Below are 18,908 nucleotides of genomic sequence, written 5' to 3' on the forward strand. Positions count from 1 at the left end.
CCCAGTGAAGACAGTAGGCCCTTGGCTATGGGTCTCAGTGGGTGGGTGAAGCAAAATTTTTATAGCCATAGCCTTTCATTTCCTTGCCCATAAAACTGCAAGTATGCTTCCTGTCTTCCAAGTCTGTCTGCAGATGATAAGCTTTTTAGCATATCTAGTGAATGCTCCTATGTTAGGACAGTGGTAAGTCTGCACAAACCCAAGTCTCAGATCTTTACATGACAACAATAGATTATAAGAAGAGGCTTCAATTCTGACACTGTTGTTGCAGCCTGTTACCCTTCCTAGCAAGAGATGGGCTCGTCATTGTGCGAGGTCTCAAAGCCTTTTCACATATATTTGCCATAATTGCTCATAGAAGGATTTTAACAGGTTTTCCCCTCCCATATGGCCATACTGTGGTAAATTGCCTTCTCCTCAGTCATAGAATCATAGAATAGTCTGGGTTGGATGGGACCTTTAAAGGCCATCTAGTTCAACCCCCCTGCAACAAGCAGGGACATCTTCAACTGGATCACGTTGCTCAGAGTCCTGTCCAATATGACCTTGAAACTTTCCAGGGATAGGAAACCTCAGTTTCCAGAAACATGACTCCCAAAGTTGACCATATTTTTTCAGGATGATATATGCTCAAGACAAAATTTTTAAGTGCAGCAGGCTAGACTTTGCATAACTAAAAAAAAGGAGTTATAGCAACATTTGAAAGTACCAACACCTGTTAACTCCTGCGACAATCATATGTTTAAGCTTTTAGGTGCCTAAGCATGGCTTTAGCTGCCTTGGGTTAGACACCAGTATATAAGCGTTTTGGCCATAGAGCATACAGCTGCTTGATAAAATGTGAGATCACAGCAATTCCACCTTCTCCCTTCCCTAAAGGCACTAGATTGGGTGGTCCTGCCTTTCTATGTGAAGTGGGCTGGGGCTCAGTAATGTAACTTTTGGACTGTCTGGAGGGGATCCATCAGGAATGATCATTCACAGATTAAATATGTTGCCTATGCAACACATCTGGCCCTTCTGGCCCAGGGGATAAGTAATAGAGTTAGGAATGCACATTCACAGCCCACCCCCTGCAAGATTGCTGTGCTGACACTAACCCAAGCAGATCTAGGGCTAGTTTATGAGCCACCTCTGCCTTCCCTGCTCTGACTGGCACAGATCTTTTTCTTCCATCTTTTTCTTCCACTTGCATAAAACAGCACTGCACTGCTACGAGGGTGTGTGCCACAGTGGACAAGATAAGCACATACATAGGGTTGCTTGCCTTCCCACCTTGTTTACTTTTACGTTATTTATAAATTATTTTTCTGCTGAATAAGGCTTTAGACAAGCAGGTAGGGTACTCATTCTAACAGGCTACTGTCACATGTGCAGCCTTAAAGGACACCATCTGCTACTGCATCAAGCACAGTTAAGTATTGCTTAATACACACCTCTGTGTCAAATATGAAGAAAAACCCCATTTGTTTCAAACCACTGACTGCATGCTGTCCACCACAATGCCTTATCACGCAACAGCCCAGAAATTCCACAAAAATAAAAACTCATTTAGCTGCAGTCAGGCAGGGGATATCAATTTTAGTAACAAGAATGATACAATTACATTCCTAAGCAATTGGTCTCAATAACAGACAGACAGCACCTCTGGTAAATTGGCTGCAGGCCTGAATTTACAAGTCATTCAGAATAGAGCTCACCAGCGAAACCCCTTCATTTCAGTGCTAGGGGACTAAGATACTACTTAGTGAAAGTAAAGTAATCAGTGTCCTGCTGCAAAGGTTGAGTCTAATCACAGTTTGCTCAGTTAAATACTGTAATTGCTATGTATCACCTTCTAGTCAAAGACTACAATTTTATTTTTTAAAAATTAATCAAATAAAAAAAAAAACCACAATTATCATTACTCCACAACACAGAGATTGAACTTTGCTGCTGGAGGTTGACCTCGCATATAACAGTCATGCAGCAGCAAAGAGGCAAGGCACAGAGGCATCTGTTGGTGGAGAAACCCATCCCTGCACACGAGGACTTCCCCTGGAGCTCAGATTTGCCAGTCCAGCTGTCCCTGGCCAGTACATTGACCCAGCCTGCTACAGAAAAGTACTGGAATCCTACACCTTTACCTTCATGACTTTTCCCTCACGTTAGGAGAAATTTCTTCACTAAAAGGGCTGTCAAGCACTGGAACAGGCTGTCCAGGGGAGTGGTTGAGTCACCATCCCTGGAGGTATTTTAAAGATATGTAGATGTGACAGTTACAGACATGGTTTTGTGGTGGACCTGATGGTGCTGGGTAAATGGCTGGACTCTATTTTAAAGGTCTTTTGCAACCTAAATGATTCTCTGTACAACACAGCCTTAGTGGGAACAAAGAAAAGACAGCCCTTACACAGATCTCATCATAGTGAAAAAGGTTCTCATAAACCTCCTTCTCTACCACCTCCACAACTAAAAATAATTGAACCTGAAACACTTGGCCCGTAAATATGTGAAAAGGTAGATTTGAGATGGGAGGTTGGAGGGGAAGCCTGCACCACACATTGCAGAGCTCTCTATGCCGGCTCCGGAGCAGTGCTGTGCTCTGGGAGACGGGAGCTGTTCAAATGTTTTGACAGAACACGCCGATTTCTTGGGAATGTTTTTATTCTAGTCGATGTGCCAATTCTGCACAGATTTCCAGTAGAAAGGAGGCAGACTGTCTGGGTCTGCTGAAATAAAACGACTTCACCCAGAAAGAAGAAAAAGTTGCATTTTCAGACTATTTTTACTCGATCCATCATTGTATTGTTTTAGTCAGTTTGTTGGATTGTTTTCAATTTTACCTGGAAACTCCATTTCCTAGCAGGCTCTAAAGACAGGCCAAAAGGCACCAAAACACTGTAGAAAATTAAGCTCAAGCAGAAGACCTCTGAGGACTTTTGAGATATAACTTTGTAGGTAAACAATGCAAACAGATAAACAGGGAAACCAAAAAATTAACAATGTCCTAACTACCACTGCTTAGTCTGTTTCTGCAAGAACCCAAACCCTCCATTTTTGCATTTGCGGTTGTCTTTCAAAGGCTTTCTTTTTTCCCCTTTGCCTTAGGGAGTTATTTATAGGGCTATTATAATTTGAGGTCTGGTCTTCTTGTGGCAGGTCCTCCATCCAGGAAATGAAATAGCATTAGAAAATGAAATCTCGCGTTTATGAGGTCTTCAAGATGGCTCCCCGGGGCATTGGGGAGAAAAAAAAAAAGGTAGTGAAAAATATAAACACAAATATAACTACAAGATACTTCCATGGTCCCTAATTCTATCTGTGATGAACTTTATGAGACTCTTTATTAAAATAGAGACCTCTGGTATAAGGTCACCAACTGCAGCTTTTTTCCCCCAAAGCTCTCCCATTTCCCCCTTCTGTGTGATCAAGCACCTTTCCCACTCTATCTTGGCTGCAAGGGGCTTCTGTCCTAGATTGCATTCAGAAGTGGAACAAAAATAAGGATACATCAAATGCTACCCTTCCTCCTTCTGCCTTGTCACATACTTTTCACAACATATCACATATTGCAGCATTTTAACAGATCAAGGTAGATGAGTTCACCCCTTTGCAAAAATCATATATCAATCACCAATTTCTTATTCATACCTCTTTGTACTTCTTTCCTAGACTACTCTCTAGAGCCACAACGTCCCTTATCCTATCCAGAGCTTATCACCTGCTGTATCCTCTAAATATATGGACTTAAAAGCAAACAGAGGCAAATCAGTGGAGACATTGGGGTTTCCCCATTCCCTTTCTCTGTGTGTCCAAAGAGATGCTTCTTCCTTCCAACATCTGCTCTTGACATGTATCTTTTTCCCTTTTCCTGAGTGAAACAGGAAAAGCCCCACTCAGCAGAAAAATAACCACTGTGTTTAAAGTCCCACTCAACTTCCTAGAGAATATTTCAACTTATCATCATATGTGACTTCTTATGGCTCCTTCACCCAGCTTTCACTAATCCTACGTAAATCACCTCTAGCATCACGCTGCCTCTGAAAGTTAACAGCTTTGTATACTCAGAGAACTGAAAAAAAATCATCAGATAGAATGCTCAAAAACTATGGAAATTCATCAAATAGTCAAGACTAATTTTGCAATTATTTTAATATTTATTTCTTGCATAGTTCATTTTCAAAACATGTATTTGAGAATATTTTGAAACATATAGCTAAGTTTCAATTTCTTTTTCCTCTTGTTTATAATTTTCAATTTTCTTGTAATAGGGTAAAATAAGGCACCAGTGTTCAGTGAGGTTTTTTTACTGCCTGAATATTTAAAACTGTCCCTGTGCAACTGTCCAAAGACTGCTTCACTTTTCCCCCTGCCTTATCATAAATTATCTAAAATTCATAGAATATTAAAAAATTACAAAATGTAAGCAGGAAGAAAGGTTAATAATTAACAAACAAAATGAAAAGTTAAAAAGTCCAAGGACTATGATCCAAGACTATGATCCATTTCACTGCATTGCATGGTGATAAAAACAAGAAGGAAAAATAGCAATTCAAAATACAATTTTTTAAAGCACACAGGTTTGTTTAAACTTTTGGTTGAAATTTTTTTCTTTTCTAAAACAAACAAACAAAAAACCACCCAATAAAACCCCAATCAGTTCTCAAACAAACCTGATTAGAATCCAACTCTAGCTGATTCTTGTTTCACATTACCATCTAAATTTAGACATGTGCCAAGGCCTCTAAGGCCATGGAGAAATAGATTAACTTTTGAACTTTATACTTCTCCGATAAGATCAGTCCTTTCTTATACTTTGATGTCTTTCTAGGCAACTTGCATTTCTGGATCAAGCTGCATAAACACTTACCCCCCCCAAAAAAAAAAAACCAAACACTCAAGAAAATAATTTCTCAGAAATAAACGAAAAGTTAAGAGAATACTGAGCACACAACAGCTCATTTACATTTGCCCCTCACAGCCCTGACCCAGTGCCCACCCTACAAACCCACCCTGCCCTTCCCAGTATAGGCCATGAGTATGACCTCATTTCACGCTCAGTCCCTCTTAGGGAAAGTTATATTTCAACCCTACATCCTTCCTGGGGCAAGGAGGAAGCAGGGAGAACCCAGAAGTCATGAGTCTTACATCCAAGTAAAGCTACCAGGAGGTGATGCCAGCCGAGGTACATCGTAGGCAACCAGAAGGCAGCACACAAGTACCAGGGAATTAACTACACGTTTGAACAGGCAGTTCCCCAAAGCCTTCAATTACTCATTTTAATATAAAGCCTTGCAGAAACCAAGCCTAGCTAGCTGCAGCAGATCAGACCCACAGCAGCTGCACCTGCCTACTCCCAGAAAGGACGGGGGAAGTGTCTTGCTTGCCACCCTTTCAGGATGACTTGCTGTACAGAAGGCCAGCTTCTTATGTGAAAAGACATGTCATGCAGTAAACATTTCTAGCGGAGCTTAGGTTAGCAGCACTTGTAAGAAAACCCTAATGAAAATAAATTGTTATGTATTTACCCATATGCTGAGGAGCATATGGCTAATGCATTTAGACACTGCTAATGAAGTTAAGACTCTGCTAAATTTGTTGGCTCGTGGATAACAACTGTTTGCAACAACCAATCTGAGCTTGCTATAATTTTAGCATTATAACTGATACCTGGCCATTATTATATGTACTAGTCTTGCTGACATAAAAGAACTGGCTTTCTGAATATGGATTTCTCCACATCACAATAAGAAGGTGAAGAGCATATGAAGCTACTAAACTCCAAACTGACAGGTAATATAAGAAAGTTACAAATTCATGTAAAATAATAGAGTTGCTCTTATTCACTGCAGCCCTGAGTCTATTGCTCTTTTAATTTCAAGGACTAAAATATTTCATTTGGTCAAACCCCATCCTCTCCAGGCCAGTGCCTCACTGATGTGACTACAGACAAAACTGAAGAGAAGACAATCATGCCTAAGAAATAGTCCTGCTTTTTTAAGTCCATGTATAAAAGCCCATTGAGTTTACTACAAGAGCTACTATCCTCCTATTCAACTATATCACTATTGCGATGCTCTTCAAGGTTCCTACTTCTTCTGGAGCCCAAGGTAAAGTGCAGTTTAAGTGACTACTCTAGGTCTACCTGTATGCTACTGCATTGCAACTATACATTATCTTCATTTTCTCAACCCAACTACTGCATAGCACCGCTTTTTGTGTTCACTGCTGTTGCATGTCATGCCAGAGATGGTTTTAATTTAGCAATACATGCTGCTTAAAGAGGAGGCTACATAGCAAATTCCAGAGAGTTAAGCAAATACACTCTCCAATAGACATAACATGTGGCAAACTTCCCCTACACCATTCTTGAGAGCGACGTGTCACTTTAATGATGCAGAACTCTGCTCTGACAAATCCTGGGCAGTCATTTGCAGCTGCCACCAAAAACCCATCAAAGAACAGGCTGGCATAGAACAGCAGAGAAGTATCCTTTAGCACTGTTATCTTGGGGACCCCACCTCACTCAGACACCTTCATTCCTAGACCAGAATTCAGGCCCGGCATTAATTCACAGCCTCGCTTGCTCTGTGAATATTGTGAAAACATTTAAACTCCTTCCAGCCTTCAGGCATCCCAGTCCATTCAAGACAGCAGTGATACCAGCCTCCCCAAACCTAACAAAGTCCCCAGAGAAGTTGTTCCAAGTGTTTCACCGTAACGTCATGAAAAAGCAGACCTACCAGAACACCATCTTATGCCATTTTGCAGGGGGCTAAAAGAGGCCCAAGGTGAAGCAAAAGAAAGAGATTTTCTTACCCAGAAAAGAGGAAAGCTTTGCCCCCATCAGACTTGCCCAAAATCACATTGAGAGTCTGGGGAAAGCCAGGAGCATGATCTCTTCTCACTTGCTTTGCTGCCACAGAGAACATAACCCCTTTCCACTTAACAGCTAGCAGTTCCCTCAGCCATTGCCTCTTCGCCTCATGCAATGTTTAATAAAGCAAGCATAAAGTATGACAAAAGGAACCACCAAAATATGGGTTAAGGAATACCAAAACCATGATGATGCTCATCACTGAAGTCTGCATCTCCTTCTAGGGGCAACTGCTGAGGTCTGTACTAAACACTCACCCAACCCTGCATGGCAAATAGATGTCAGAGCTTCTCTAGGCAAAAGCCGCACAGTCAACCCACCATTCCTTGGAATACAAAAAGGACTTGTTTCTTCCTTCAGAGGAAAAAACGGTATCGTCCAAAAGAGCAAAAGCATCTGTCACGACCACTACCACCTTCATTGCTTGGGTCACTATTATTCACCAGCAAAGCAGTAACGATTCACCCCCTTTTCCTGTCACATAAAACCTACCAGTTGCTTTGTGTATCCTAATACTGTCTCCAACTCCCATAATGTTATTTAAAGTTGACATCACATCCAGGGATATCTTGCAAACACAGTTATCAGAAACACTGAACGCAAAAAAGTCAAGGATGTTGTGCCTCTACAGAAGGGTCTCTGAGGTGTGCACACTCCTCCCACAGAAGGCAGCTCACCCTGCTGACGCCCCATCAGGGAGAAATTGGGGTGAGCCACAGGACAGCTCCACCCAATGCCCTTCAGAGAAACTAAAGTCCTGCTCTTGCTGAAGGGTGCAAATAGCATTTAGCCAAGTGAGAGACAGACAGCTGTGATGTCTTGATTTCCTGCATTACATTCCCACAAACAGATACTGCACTGACTTTGTCAGGTTATGTGACAATGCTAACATCTGATCAAAGGAGGTAGCAGAGAGTATCAGCTGAGACTAGGAAAATACACATTTTTGAAGGGGAGAGAGACTGGCTTTATAGATGTAGAAATATACAAATAAAACCACATTTAACCCCAGGTTTTCTGTCATGTTGCAGACTGTGACATGGCTAGGTTTAGATCTGCCTCACATGCATGTACAGGCACCCCAAGTCTAGGCTGGGGGTGTTCCCAGGACATAAGAGAAGAGCTGGAGCACCCCATGAGGTCTGTTCAGGCAGTCAGCAGCCTACAGCAGATGCACACGGTCGACTGGAGGAGATAAAGACAGGTTGGTTGGTGATGCCACAGCCACCCTTTCTGGTTTCGCACAGATAGCTATCAAGTTGCAAAACACACACTCCCTATCCCATTCTTCTCCTTTGTCTGCATGAAGCAACACAAAACCATATGCAGGCTTTCACTGTCAATATAGGCCATATTATTCTTGTAATTCAAACCAGGTCCAAAGCCCGAGAGCTCCTTTTCCTCCCTTCCCCCTTTCCCCCTCTTTGCTCCCCTCACCACTTGCCTCTCTCCAACCTTGTTTAGGTTTACATGTTGTGTCATTAAATTCCAGAACAGTAAACACTGCAGTCTCTCTAAGCACCCACACACTGCTTTCTAGGCTGAAAATTAGACATGGGGTTGATTTCATTCCTGCAAGGACCCTGCCTTTTATTTTTCTTTACGTCCAACTCAAAGGATGCTTTTGGCAGATGCACAGTGGGAAAAAAAAATAATGTTTGCTCTCTGCTTCCTCCCTACACTCCCCCCTTCTCCACTCCCACCCATCAGCCATAAAACAACACGGCCCAGCCAGATCCCAAACTGAAAGCAAGACAAAGCACCCACACAGCCCCCAGTTCCATTCAGCAGAAATGGGCCGCTCTGGGGTAGCCCAGGATCTACAAGTAGGCCAGACAGAAATAAACAGAGTAAACAAAGAGTATCCTGTCCAAGCAGAGAGAAGCTAAAGAGAGTGATGTCTTTCATTAACATGCAAGGCAGGGATGCAAGCACGCAGACAGTCAAAGGCATCACTGGAGCTTGCTAGGAGTATAGGAGGAAAGCAACACATGATCATGCTTTTACAAGGGCCCAAAGCACACCACTCAGCTGTACACTGGGCACGATTGCATTTCTCGCCTACCAAGGACCACAACAAGGCAGCCACCCACACCCCCACCACCACCCCAAAACCTCAGAGAGGCCGGCCCCAAGCCTGCTGCAGCACAGCGTGGCTCTCCAGAAGGCCGGGTAGGGAGCAGCACACACAGGTACAGTACCGGGCAACCAGGGCTGTGTAAATGTCAGAGCCTATGACATTTAAAAACAGTGTAACTGTCTTTTTAGGAAAGAAATGGGAAAGAGAGAGAAAAGCACAGCACAGCCATAGCAACAGGTCAAGTGTTTGCTGCGGGTCTTGAGGAGAAAGGGTGATGCAGCACATGTGCCTTCTCCGTTTTCAGAGCATTTGTCACATAATGACATCATTAGCCTGGGAATGGATAGGAAATTTTGGTTTACTTTTTCTGGAACAAGCTACTCTGAAGTCCGTACAGATCCATATGTGAAAGTCCATGGTGCGTATACCCTTGTGTCTCCCATAACACAGCCATCACAAACAACCCTCACATTTTTCCAGACTTGTAGGAAAAATGCAGTAAATGGAGAGGTGGGGAAAGAGTCAGGAGTTTGTAGCAAAACAGCAGCCTGTCGGCTGCAAGTCTGCTCAGTTATTGGAAAAAATTGAACATGCTGCTTTTTTTAAACAGCCTAATCATATTTACTATTACATCAGACTTGCCCACCACAAATTGTTCTCATACAATGGAAGAATTTTTAATCTAATATCTTGGACTCAGATAATTTCCCAGCTGCAGAACTGCAATAATTTCCTATCTTCTCATTATTGAGATAGGCCGACTAACTTGGATATGTTTTAGTTTCAGAGTGAGATTATCTCCCTTTATTGTACTTGAGAGAGAAGGGGTGACTTACAGTAAAATAACTTTGTTTTCCCCAAGTCAGCTCTTAAAGTCTGCTTCTCTGTGACGGAGATAGGTCTTTGCTGTTGCATTTCCCTTAGCCCCTTAACTTTCCACACTTCCTCTTCCTCTCTCAGAACACTATACTGACAGCGACTCCTATTTTACTCAAAGAAAATATACTGCTCAAGAAATCCCTAAAATAATTCCTTAAAAAAAAAAAACCTCTCATGGACAAAACATTTTCTTGTTTAAAATACCTTTAAAAGTTTATTTAACACCCCACAACCCAGTACTACTGGTCAAATTCTGCTTGCTTTGTTCATTTGTTTTCAGGCATATTTACAGAAGAAGAATTGCAAGGAAAAAAAAAGATAAGGCCTGAAGCTCTGTTCACATGTACAGTGGAGCAAAACAGGAAACTCTATTTATTTCAGTAGAAGTGATTTACACCCAAGTAAGGGAGAAGACAAGCAAATCCTTGAATTTACGCCATTACAAATTGAAAAATGCCGCTTACTCTCACAATTTTCTTGAGAGCTTTTGATATTTTAATGTTTTTTCTTAAATTCTCAGGTCCTAGATTTACTCTACTATGTCAAAGGAACACCCTCTCCTTTTTTTTTTTTTTTTTAGTTTCTAGCAATCATTTTCTAGGAGAAAAGCCAGAAACCATGAGATGAGGGCACTTTTAGACTGCAAGGCTATATATGTTGCAGTCATTCTCTTTTAGATCTCACTGGTGTTCAGGGCTTTTCAACCTGTGTTACTTTGCAGACACAAATTCAACATTGGAAATGTATGAATTACACATATGCAGATTCCCATACAGCACATATCAATTCATTCCTCTTAGTCACCATTCATTAATTCCTTTGAAATAAATGTTCATGGGTTGGAAAGCACTAGTCTGATGATTTAGTGGGAGTGTGGCTCATGTGTTTTCCCTGCACAACATTAGCAATACTAAGAAAGAGCTAGCCTATTTAAAAGGAAGACTGTCTAAAAAGCTAGTTCAGTGGAAAGATGTGATTGCATAAACAAGGAAGTGCAAGAACTTTTAACATTACAGATGTAAGGAAAAAAAGGAATAAACCTTTTGCTACTTTCTATAAAAAAAAAAATTAAATCCAGCCCTAACAAGTCACTGCTCATGCACAGTTGTGCTGCTTGCAGCTAAGCCCCTAAAACCATCCCTATTCCCAGGATGGTGATGGGCAACGTCTGGTTCCCCCCTGCTGGGAAAGGGAAAGTGGATGATGTCCTCTACTGACTGCAGTGAGAGCACTTCTGTCGCTGAAAATGCTGTCATAGAGAACAGCCTGCAGTATAAAAGCAGTGCTCCCATTACTGGCGCGTTGCTATGGGCACTATTCTAAGAAAGCAGTCACAGGAGCAGATCCAGAAAAAATGGCAAAATATATGAGGGAAGAAAGAAAAATTGCAAAGAGCCTGGACTCATCCCCACCTGTTCCTACTGGCAGCGATAGGATGGTAAGGAAGATGGATGGTGAAATGTCACAGTGTTGGACATACAGCCTGGCAGTGCTTGTGGCTTTGCATCACTCGACTCTGTTTCAAAACCCTATCTGGAATTGTTGTTTCTTGGTATCCTAAGATATAATTTCTCAGCTACCTTTATTTTATTTTTCTTCCTAAAAGTTAGGAAAATCAAGTTTGTCTTTTTTTCAGTAGCCTGCTTTAAGTTAATTTAATGAATGCTATTCTGGTAATGAAATTTGCCTAACAGATCATATGATCATTTTGGATCCTAGTTCCCAAAAACTTGCCACTTGTACACCGGCACAGGGCAAGCCTATCTACAATGTATCAAAATAATTTAATCTCTAGGCACCTTTACCTACACGAAGTGTTAGCAGGTGACTAATGATGCGTGGATTTCACCACCAAGGAGCTACAGAATGAGTAGCTTTATGCCACCCAGATGAACTGAAACCAGAAGAGTGGAGGTGAACTGGTCTGTATTCCACACCACCAACAACCCTTGCAAGTTAAAGTCACCCTGCCAATTCCAGTTCAAATTAATCTAGAGCAGATTAAGTCTACCTTTTATGCTATTTTCTAAATGAAATCAGATGTACATGCAAAAGCGGTATTTAAAAGGGTTTTATCTAATAATGAGTCAGATATTGACAGAACAATCACCATGAAGACCAAGGTAAGAAGCAATACATTCCCATTAATAATTAAAATCTCAGCATGGATACTGATGACCATGCACTTAAAAGAGAAAACTGGGCAGCAGCTGGAATTGGCCCAGATTTCCTGAAAAGTTGTTGGACTGCAACAGAGACACACTAGAGAGATTTTACCGTAAGGTCCAACCAGAGAAATGGCAGCTCCTCATTATTAAGATATGTTGGACCCTCTGCAACATTACTGAAATTGAGCAAGGAACAAAATGTAGCATTAGCAGGCAACTGAAAGAAGATGGGTGAGAAGAATAAGGGAACAAAATCTGGAGGCAGAATCCCAGTACATCCCCTTCTCCTAGTCTCAGTATTTGGGGCACAGAGTAACAGCATTCTGCAGTATCTAATTCCAGTTACTGCTTAGGAGCAAGCAACATTAAAAGCTTTAAAATAAATGTATACAATCAGCAAAAGTACAAACAAACAGAAAGGTCATAGGAGCCAAAACCACTCAGAACAAACCAGTTGGGGCTAGTTAACATAATCTGCTCTATTCACATAACTTAGTTTCACTGAGGGCACGAACTTCCTTGAAAAAGCTCAAGTAATTAACTGCAGGAGCTTACACATTTTCTTTCCCTCAAGTTTACTTTTCCCTGAAATTAAAGCTGCTTGCACACAACTGCTTCTACCAATTCATTCAAAAAGCTGAGTTTTGCTTGTCCTTTCCAGAGGGAAATGCTGGAAGAGATGGTACCACTGAAGTGTAGGATTCCTTTCGATTCCTCCTACCTCCTGTCCACTGTTCCCATCACTTTGGATCGATACAAAGAAAAACATACTCTACCTCACTGAAAAAGAGCAGATTTCCAATGAAAGGAAGAGGTGGAGGATGTCGGATCCCGACTCTGCTTAGTTTGGAGAATGCAGATATGGAGTACCTGGGGAAAAAAGTAGTAAGTTAATTTTTGATCTTTTCATGATAGGACTTGCCACAGTAACAAGTTCAGATGACTTCCCTAGATTCAGAAAGGAGAAGATGCTTTCTGTATCGGCTAAACAGAACTGCCAATGAGATGACATTGCTCAGCAGCTCCTCAGGTCACAGAAATAAATGCAATACACTGGTGCTTCAGAGAGGGCAAAAGAACCAAGGGACTCAAACACAGGCCTGCAAATTGAGTAGTGGAATTAGAGAACTGCTCCTCTTCCCACAGAAGGTCTTATAAGTCAGAAGTGACTCTCCAAAGCTACGTGAGGTTACAAACGAGATCAAAAGAAGCATTTGGGGTTTGACTTCTGTGGCACAGCTGGGAAAAGAACAAGACAGATTTTCAGACTATTATTTTCTTCTTCAATCACCTCTACCTATACAGATCACAGAACAAGAATTCAAACTAGTCTCTGTTGTCCATGAGCCAAGACAGTGTCAGTATGTTCAAGTCAAGCCTAGTATTTGGGCCAGATATGCTGATTAAGTGATTTTTAAGAGCTGCCAGTCAGCAAATTAAACAAATATAAAAAATACGGGGAAACAAAACCCAGACTGAAAAGCTTCATGCATCCCTTGTTTCAGATGAAACTATGGTACATTGACAGGGACAATACTGGAAAAAAAGAGAAAAAAAAAAACCAACCTCAGAGCCTTTTTCCCCCCCCCTCCCCCTTTCTTAATACAAACAATGGATTTAAGTCAATGGACTTCAATTAGTGAAACCTGAAAGAGCAGGAGCTAACAGCAGCAGCTTTGATTACCAAAAGACACAATAATACTGAATACTATCATGCTGAACACCATCACTGGGAAGACCTGGGCAAAAGATCTTTAAGATTATTAAAGGCTATTATGTCTATATTAACACCTTATGTCAGAGCATTGGTATAGTTTTAAAGCTCTCCCTCCACATGATGGTTCTGTGCCCAGGGCAGTTTTGGCACATGAAACCACGCTCTTGTGAGAGGAAACTGAACTCAAAGCTCTGTTCCAATCCTTCACCTTTTATCAGGGCAGTAATAAGCAGTCATTCAGCTTGAATCCCAAGTGCAGTGAGACTGCTTAGACTGGCAAGCAAATTAAATCTAATGCAAAATAAAAACTGTGAACTGCATATAGTGTAGGTGTTGCAACACCAACTGCTTTAGTCTATTGAGTCCACAGGCCATCTTAATGACATAAGAAAAACACAGAAGAAGCCGTGCCCTCAGATCCCAATGGGCTGGCTCCCTCTTAATCCCATTGTACAGCCTGGGTGACTCTGTAGATTATGCTAATGCATTGCTATGACTTGGACATCTCCTTCAGTTCCAGTAATCAACATATGCCTCATTTGAAATGACTTTACATGACACAGGCAGGTTTAACCTAATGGGCAAACAGCACACAATTCCTGGGGTTCAGTGAAGAGGTAGGAGAGAAGAGCTGTTGTTAGAAAATGATCCTTTCCTCCGGCAAGAGGGAAAGGAAAGAATGGTGCTGTGAAGTCAAATATATAAAATAAAGAGAATTAGATCTCATGTGATCAGCTAAGCAAAATGGGACTTAAATATCGAGTTAGTAGCTTTTGGTACTTCCATTTCCAGAGATTTCTGGGAGCACAGTACCTTTCTCTTAAATGGGTTTTCTTTTGTGAAGATATTTTACAAAAATCATAACCAGAAGATAGGGATTTGATAATTTTTAAATAGCAACTTTTTTTTTTTAATAGGGCAGTACAAGCCTCCAAAAACACAAACCCTCTCAATAGAAATGATGTGTCTTCAGTCTCTGCAAGGACACTATTTCAAGTATGACAGGGTATCATGGAGTAAAGGCACAGAAGTCAACATTTATTACACATTTTATACATATTATTGACTTCTTGGCTACTTAACTGCTTTAAAAAATATGAGGTTTTCCTCAGCTAATACTCTTGGGAAAAGAAATGTTTTAACTTTAAAATGACAAAACAGCCTACATGATACATATTCTTCCCCAAAGAGAGGATATTTTTTTTGCTGCTGTTTGAGATCTTCCTAAAGTGTCTTTGTGTCATAGCAAAGTCCTCATCTTCAGTACGTAAACAGTGAAAAAGATGAAAATCCCTGTCAGTGGAAACCCGTCAATTTTGCAGGATTCTATTTTTATGTTTTCAGTGTAAAATACATGGCAGATCACAAAACACCAGCCTGGGCTACTGTTAACTGCTCATTTCACTAAAGACCAGACACAGTGTAGACTCCTGGTTTTCATGTACAGCAAAAGGAAGAGTGACTGCAACAGAGGCTTACACTAGACAAAGTAAACTGTGTGATCACCAAATATTTAAAAAAGAACAAAACTAATGAGTACAGTGCGCCCAGTTTCACAAGGCAAGAAACACACAGACTGTGAAGACTATTTATGCTTAGATGAGCAGTTCATCATTGTCAGCTTCTGAACATTACTGGCAGCTCCACATAGCTGAGAATTTGCTTTCCTTTTCCCCCTCCTAACATGGTTTTCTCCATTGCTTTTTATGCAGTTATGTTTGAAGTAGGATTTCGAAAGGTAAGGAACCACAGTTTACAATGAGATGGGAGAAAGAAGCCCCGTAGTCAAGCTACACACTGAAATATAACAACGAAAGGGTGAGCCCAGCTGGAGGGGGAAAAAAAAACAAAACAAAAAAGAATCTCACCAATAAACACATCCAGCTCTAGCCTATGATTTCACAATATTTCTGGTATTGTTGAAATACCTGCAGTTTTACAGAAAAGAAAAGAGTATGCAAGTGACCAAAGACTGATGGGGCTGCATGCACCAAAGAAGGAGGATCTAACACTGCACAGGTAACCTTGCCTTTGATAATTTCTAATGGAACAGCTTACACTCTGCAACCTTAAATATTTAAAGCTTCCCCCCATTTCTGCAATATTTCAGCTCATTCCCACTATTTTGGGTGGGGGAGAGAGAGGAAGTAATAGCTTGTGGGTTTCTTTAAAGAAAAAAAAAATAGTCCTGTCCAGTGAACACCAGCAATACGTGAATCTGACAGCTTTGTGGCACAGCCCTTTGCCTTTTCAGCAGAAGGGATGGATAACTTGAACCAGCTGATTTATGTGATTCAGTTACTCAGCACCCCCATGACACACACTTAGCCAGGAACTCAGTGCACTGGGAAAACAGCATCCAGGTTTTGTTGCTGGGAAGGGGAGGTGGGCTAGAAGCTGGACAAGTGCAAACAGGCAGGGTTGCCTTGTAGGCAAAGACACTTGTCTGGACATCTAAATGAAACAGTTCCAAGCCTGCCTTATCACCAGCAGGAAGTCTTATTTCTCACTCTGCCACTTAACACTCTTCTACATTATTTTATCACAAAAATTAATCTGATATCAGGCAACCTCCTGCTGTTGCTGTGGGCACACACTAAGCGTAGAAGATCAGCCAATGAACTACAAAGACTAAATCAAATGCAAAATCTAGAAATAGAAGAGATACTGAGAGGTGATGGAGATGACCAAAGATATGGAACAATTTCTGTACAAGGAATAAGCAAACAGGTTACAATATTAATCATGGAAAAAAGAAGCAACTGATGCATGCTATGACAAATATTTTTAAGATCCTGCACATCTTACAAAAATAAAGAATTATTACCCACTGACTAAAAAATTAATCATAAAACCCACAAGTGAATTTTCAGGTGGCAGGATTAAAAATTAAGCATTTTCCCAAGAAATAAATATACTAACTATTGAACTCCTTGCCATGGAATGTTGTCTACTCCAGAAGTTTTAAAAGCTTCAAAAAGTGAATAAATAAATTAATGAAAGGGGGGGGAAATCAGCAGGCACTTTTAGCTAGTAAATTTAACAAATGTAAGAGAAACACATGGAAAAGATGAAAGGAAAGGAGGGAAAATTAATCAAATTTATTTCTTTAATCAGGGAATGAGTCTGTAAGCTTCTACTGGCAGAATAAGAGATTAGACTGTTATAAAACCTAAAAGATAAAACCTCAGACACTTCAGCTTTCTTAAGAGGAAGAGAGGAAGGAGTCTTTATGTAAAGTGAGAGGCACGAAAAAGATAACACTCTGATGGCAGCAATGTTTACTGGACAATCTAGCACACTCTCACTCAAAGGAAAAACATACCCTAATATTTACACATGTAGGGCTTCCTGCACAACTATTAATTTAAAAGCTTGGCATTGTATTTTGAATGAAGTGACAAGACATGAAAAGGAACCAGAGGAACAGCAGTAATGAAGTAGATCGATGAACAATTCAATAACCCTTTGAAGATGTTCAGATGGCCTCTCAGAGCTAGATGCTCTCTGTATATATTAAACACAACTGTTAAAAGAAAGTTAACATGCCAAATACATTCCTGTATACCAGCATGGCAGATATAAGTTCTCTGAAATACTAACTTCTCTCCACAAAACACCATGCAAAAAAATAAGGAGAAACAGATAATTAATATAAGTTGTGATGGATATATAATCAACCAAACTAGCCATCTGCCCAGCCAGGTCAGTACTGATCAGTACTGCAAGGAAAAGTATTACACAATCTGCCATCAATTTGTGTAGCAGATAACATTATAGAGCTTCCAATTCTGCATCATAGAGTTCAGGTTACTTTTGAAATTACCCCAAATTTCTCTCAATAGAAAAAGTGTGTCATTCCTTCTACATGTAAGCAATGCACAACCTAATAATATCTGAAAACTATAAACTAGGACATTGAGATAAAAAAAGTGATGTTATTTAATCTCAGGGTTGGGAGGTACATTATTTTGCAAGGCTGAGTGGGAAAACAAAGTATTTTGCTGAGATAATGCCTGCCAAACAAGAAATAATCACCATGCATTTTTATCTCTTTGTCTCTATTTACATATACCCATACCAGATTCCAGTTAACACTGGGATGCATTTTGCTCACAAAGTAGTGATAATATACAAAATAATGGTAGCCTTCCCAGCATTACAATGATGGTTCATGAAAAAATATACAAGCATTCCTGGGAGCAGTCTCACCAAAACACTGATATCATCCTCAAGCTGGCTACAGAGTTAGACTTTCTGTTCTCAACTCTCTCTGGGAAATTTTGCATTATGAATACTGCAGCAGGGTCACTGGAGAGCTGCCATCACATAAGTCTTTCCTCTTGTCTCATGCTCAGGATATCATCCAAGATAGAAAATCATTATCTGGTCCCATTCTGACAGAGGAACACACAGAACCCAGGTCTTGCAAGTGGGTGAGTATTGCAGCCAAACTGGATACCACCCCAGAAGGATACGGTCACCTCTGGTTATTACCTCTGAAAAGCATACTCACGGAAAGAAAAACAGCAAGCCACAAATTAAATCAGCTGTCCATTCCCAAAAGACAGGTAGGTCCTGAAGCACACTCTCACAAAACAGAGCAGAAAAAAAATGGAGAAAGTAAATCCCTTTTCCTTGGTCAACACAGGTTACCCAATTACCCTTTACTGTTACCTGGCAGTACCCCTGGTGGAAACAGAGCATTTTGCTGAACGAAAATACACTTGGTTGTGTAGAACATCAAGCTCAGAGCACAGAATTATTACTATACCTCCAAAAAGAGATACAGCATATCCACAAGTATAATTTCAGTTCATTCTTAAAGGTAATACTCAAGACACGGTCTTGAATTTAGACAGTTTGGGATAAGGATATTTGAGTACTGCAATTTAATTTTCAAGCTCAACAAATCTACACCTTTTTAACTATGAATTTGTAGGTCTATAACAACAGTTTCAGAGATAATGAGCACTTCTATGTAACACTTGCTCTCCTTAATCACTTGCATACACTCACAGTGCCTTAATTTTGATATAAATTGCACAAGAAAACGGAAGACATTGCACACTCTTGCACCATCTGCCTCCACTGGGGCAGATGTTTTCCAGCTGCAAAACCTAAATGACCATCGGATACTATTTCATTGAAGTATTTGCTAATACCTCAGGAATAATGTGCAGGAAAGGCCAAATTATATGCCCA

At 40.7% G+C, this 18,908-nt stretch overlaps 1 protein-coding gene across 5 annotated transcripts in view; it reads right to left on the bottom strand.

Annotated features, from left to right (window-relative positions):
• Window positions 1-18,908, bottom strand: part of TBXAS1 (thromboxane A synthase 1) — a 248,880-nt gene that overhangs the window by 165,058 nt on the left and 64,914 nt on the right. For 4 of the 5 annotated variants that reach the window (XM_027680497.1, XM_027680495.1, XM_027680496.1 and 1 more), the window contains one exon: window positions 12,763-12,856. In XM_027680497.1, coding sequence (XP_027536298.1) covers window positions 12,763-12,856 — 94 coding nt within the window. Of the gene's footprint in view, window positions 1-12,762; window positions 12,857-18,908 lie in introns of those variants that run through there. The other variant, XM_027680500.1, reaches the window with a different exon arrangement.

The sequence above is a fragment of the Neopelma chrysocephalum genome, unplaced genomic scaffold, assembly GCF_003984885.1.
Source record: "Neopelma chrysocephalum unplaced genomic scaffold, ASM398488v2 Primary Assembly neopelma1_59, whole genome shotgun sequence".
Lineage (NCBI taxonomy): Eukaryota > Metazoa > Chordata > Aves > Passeriformes > Pipridae > Neopelma > Neopelma chrysocephalum.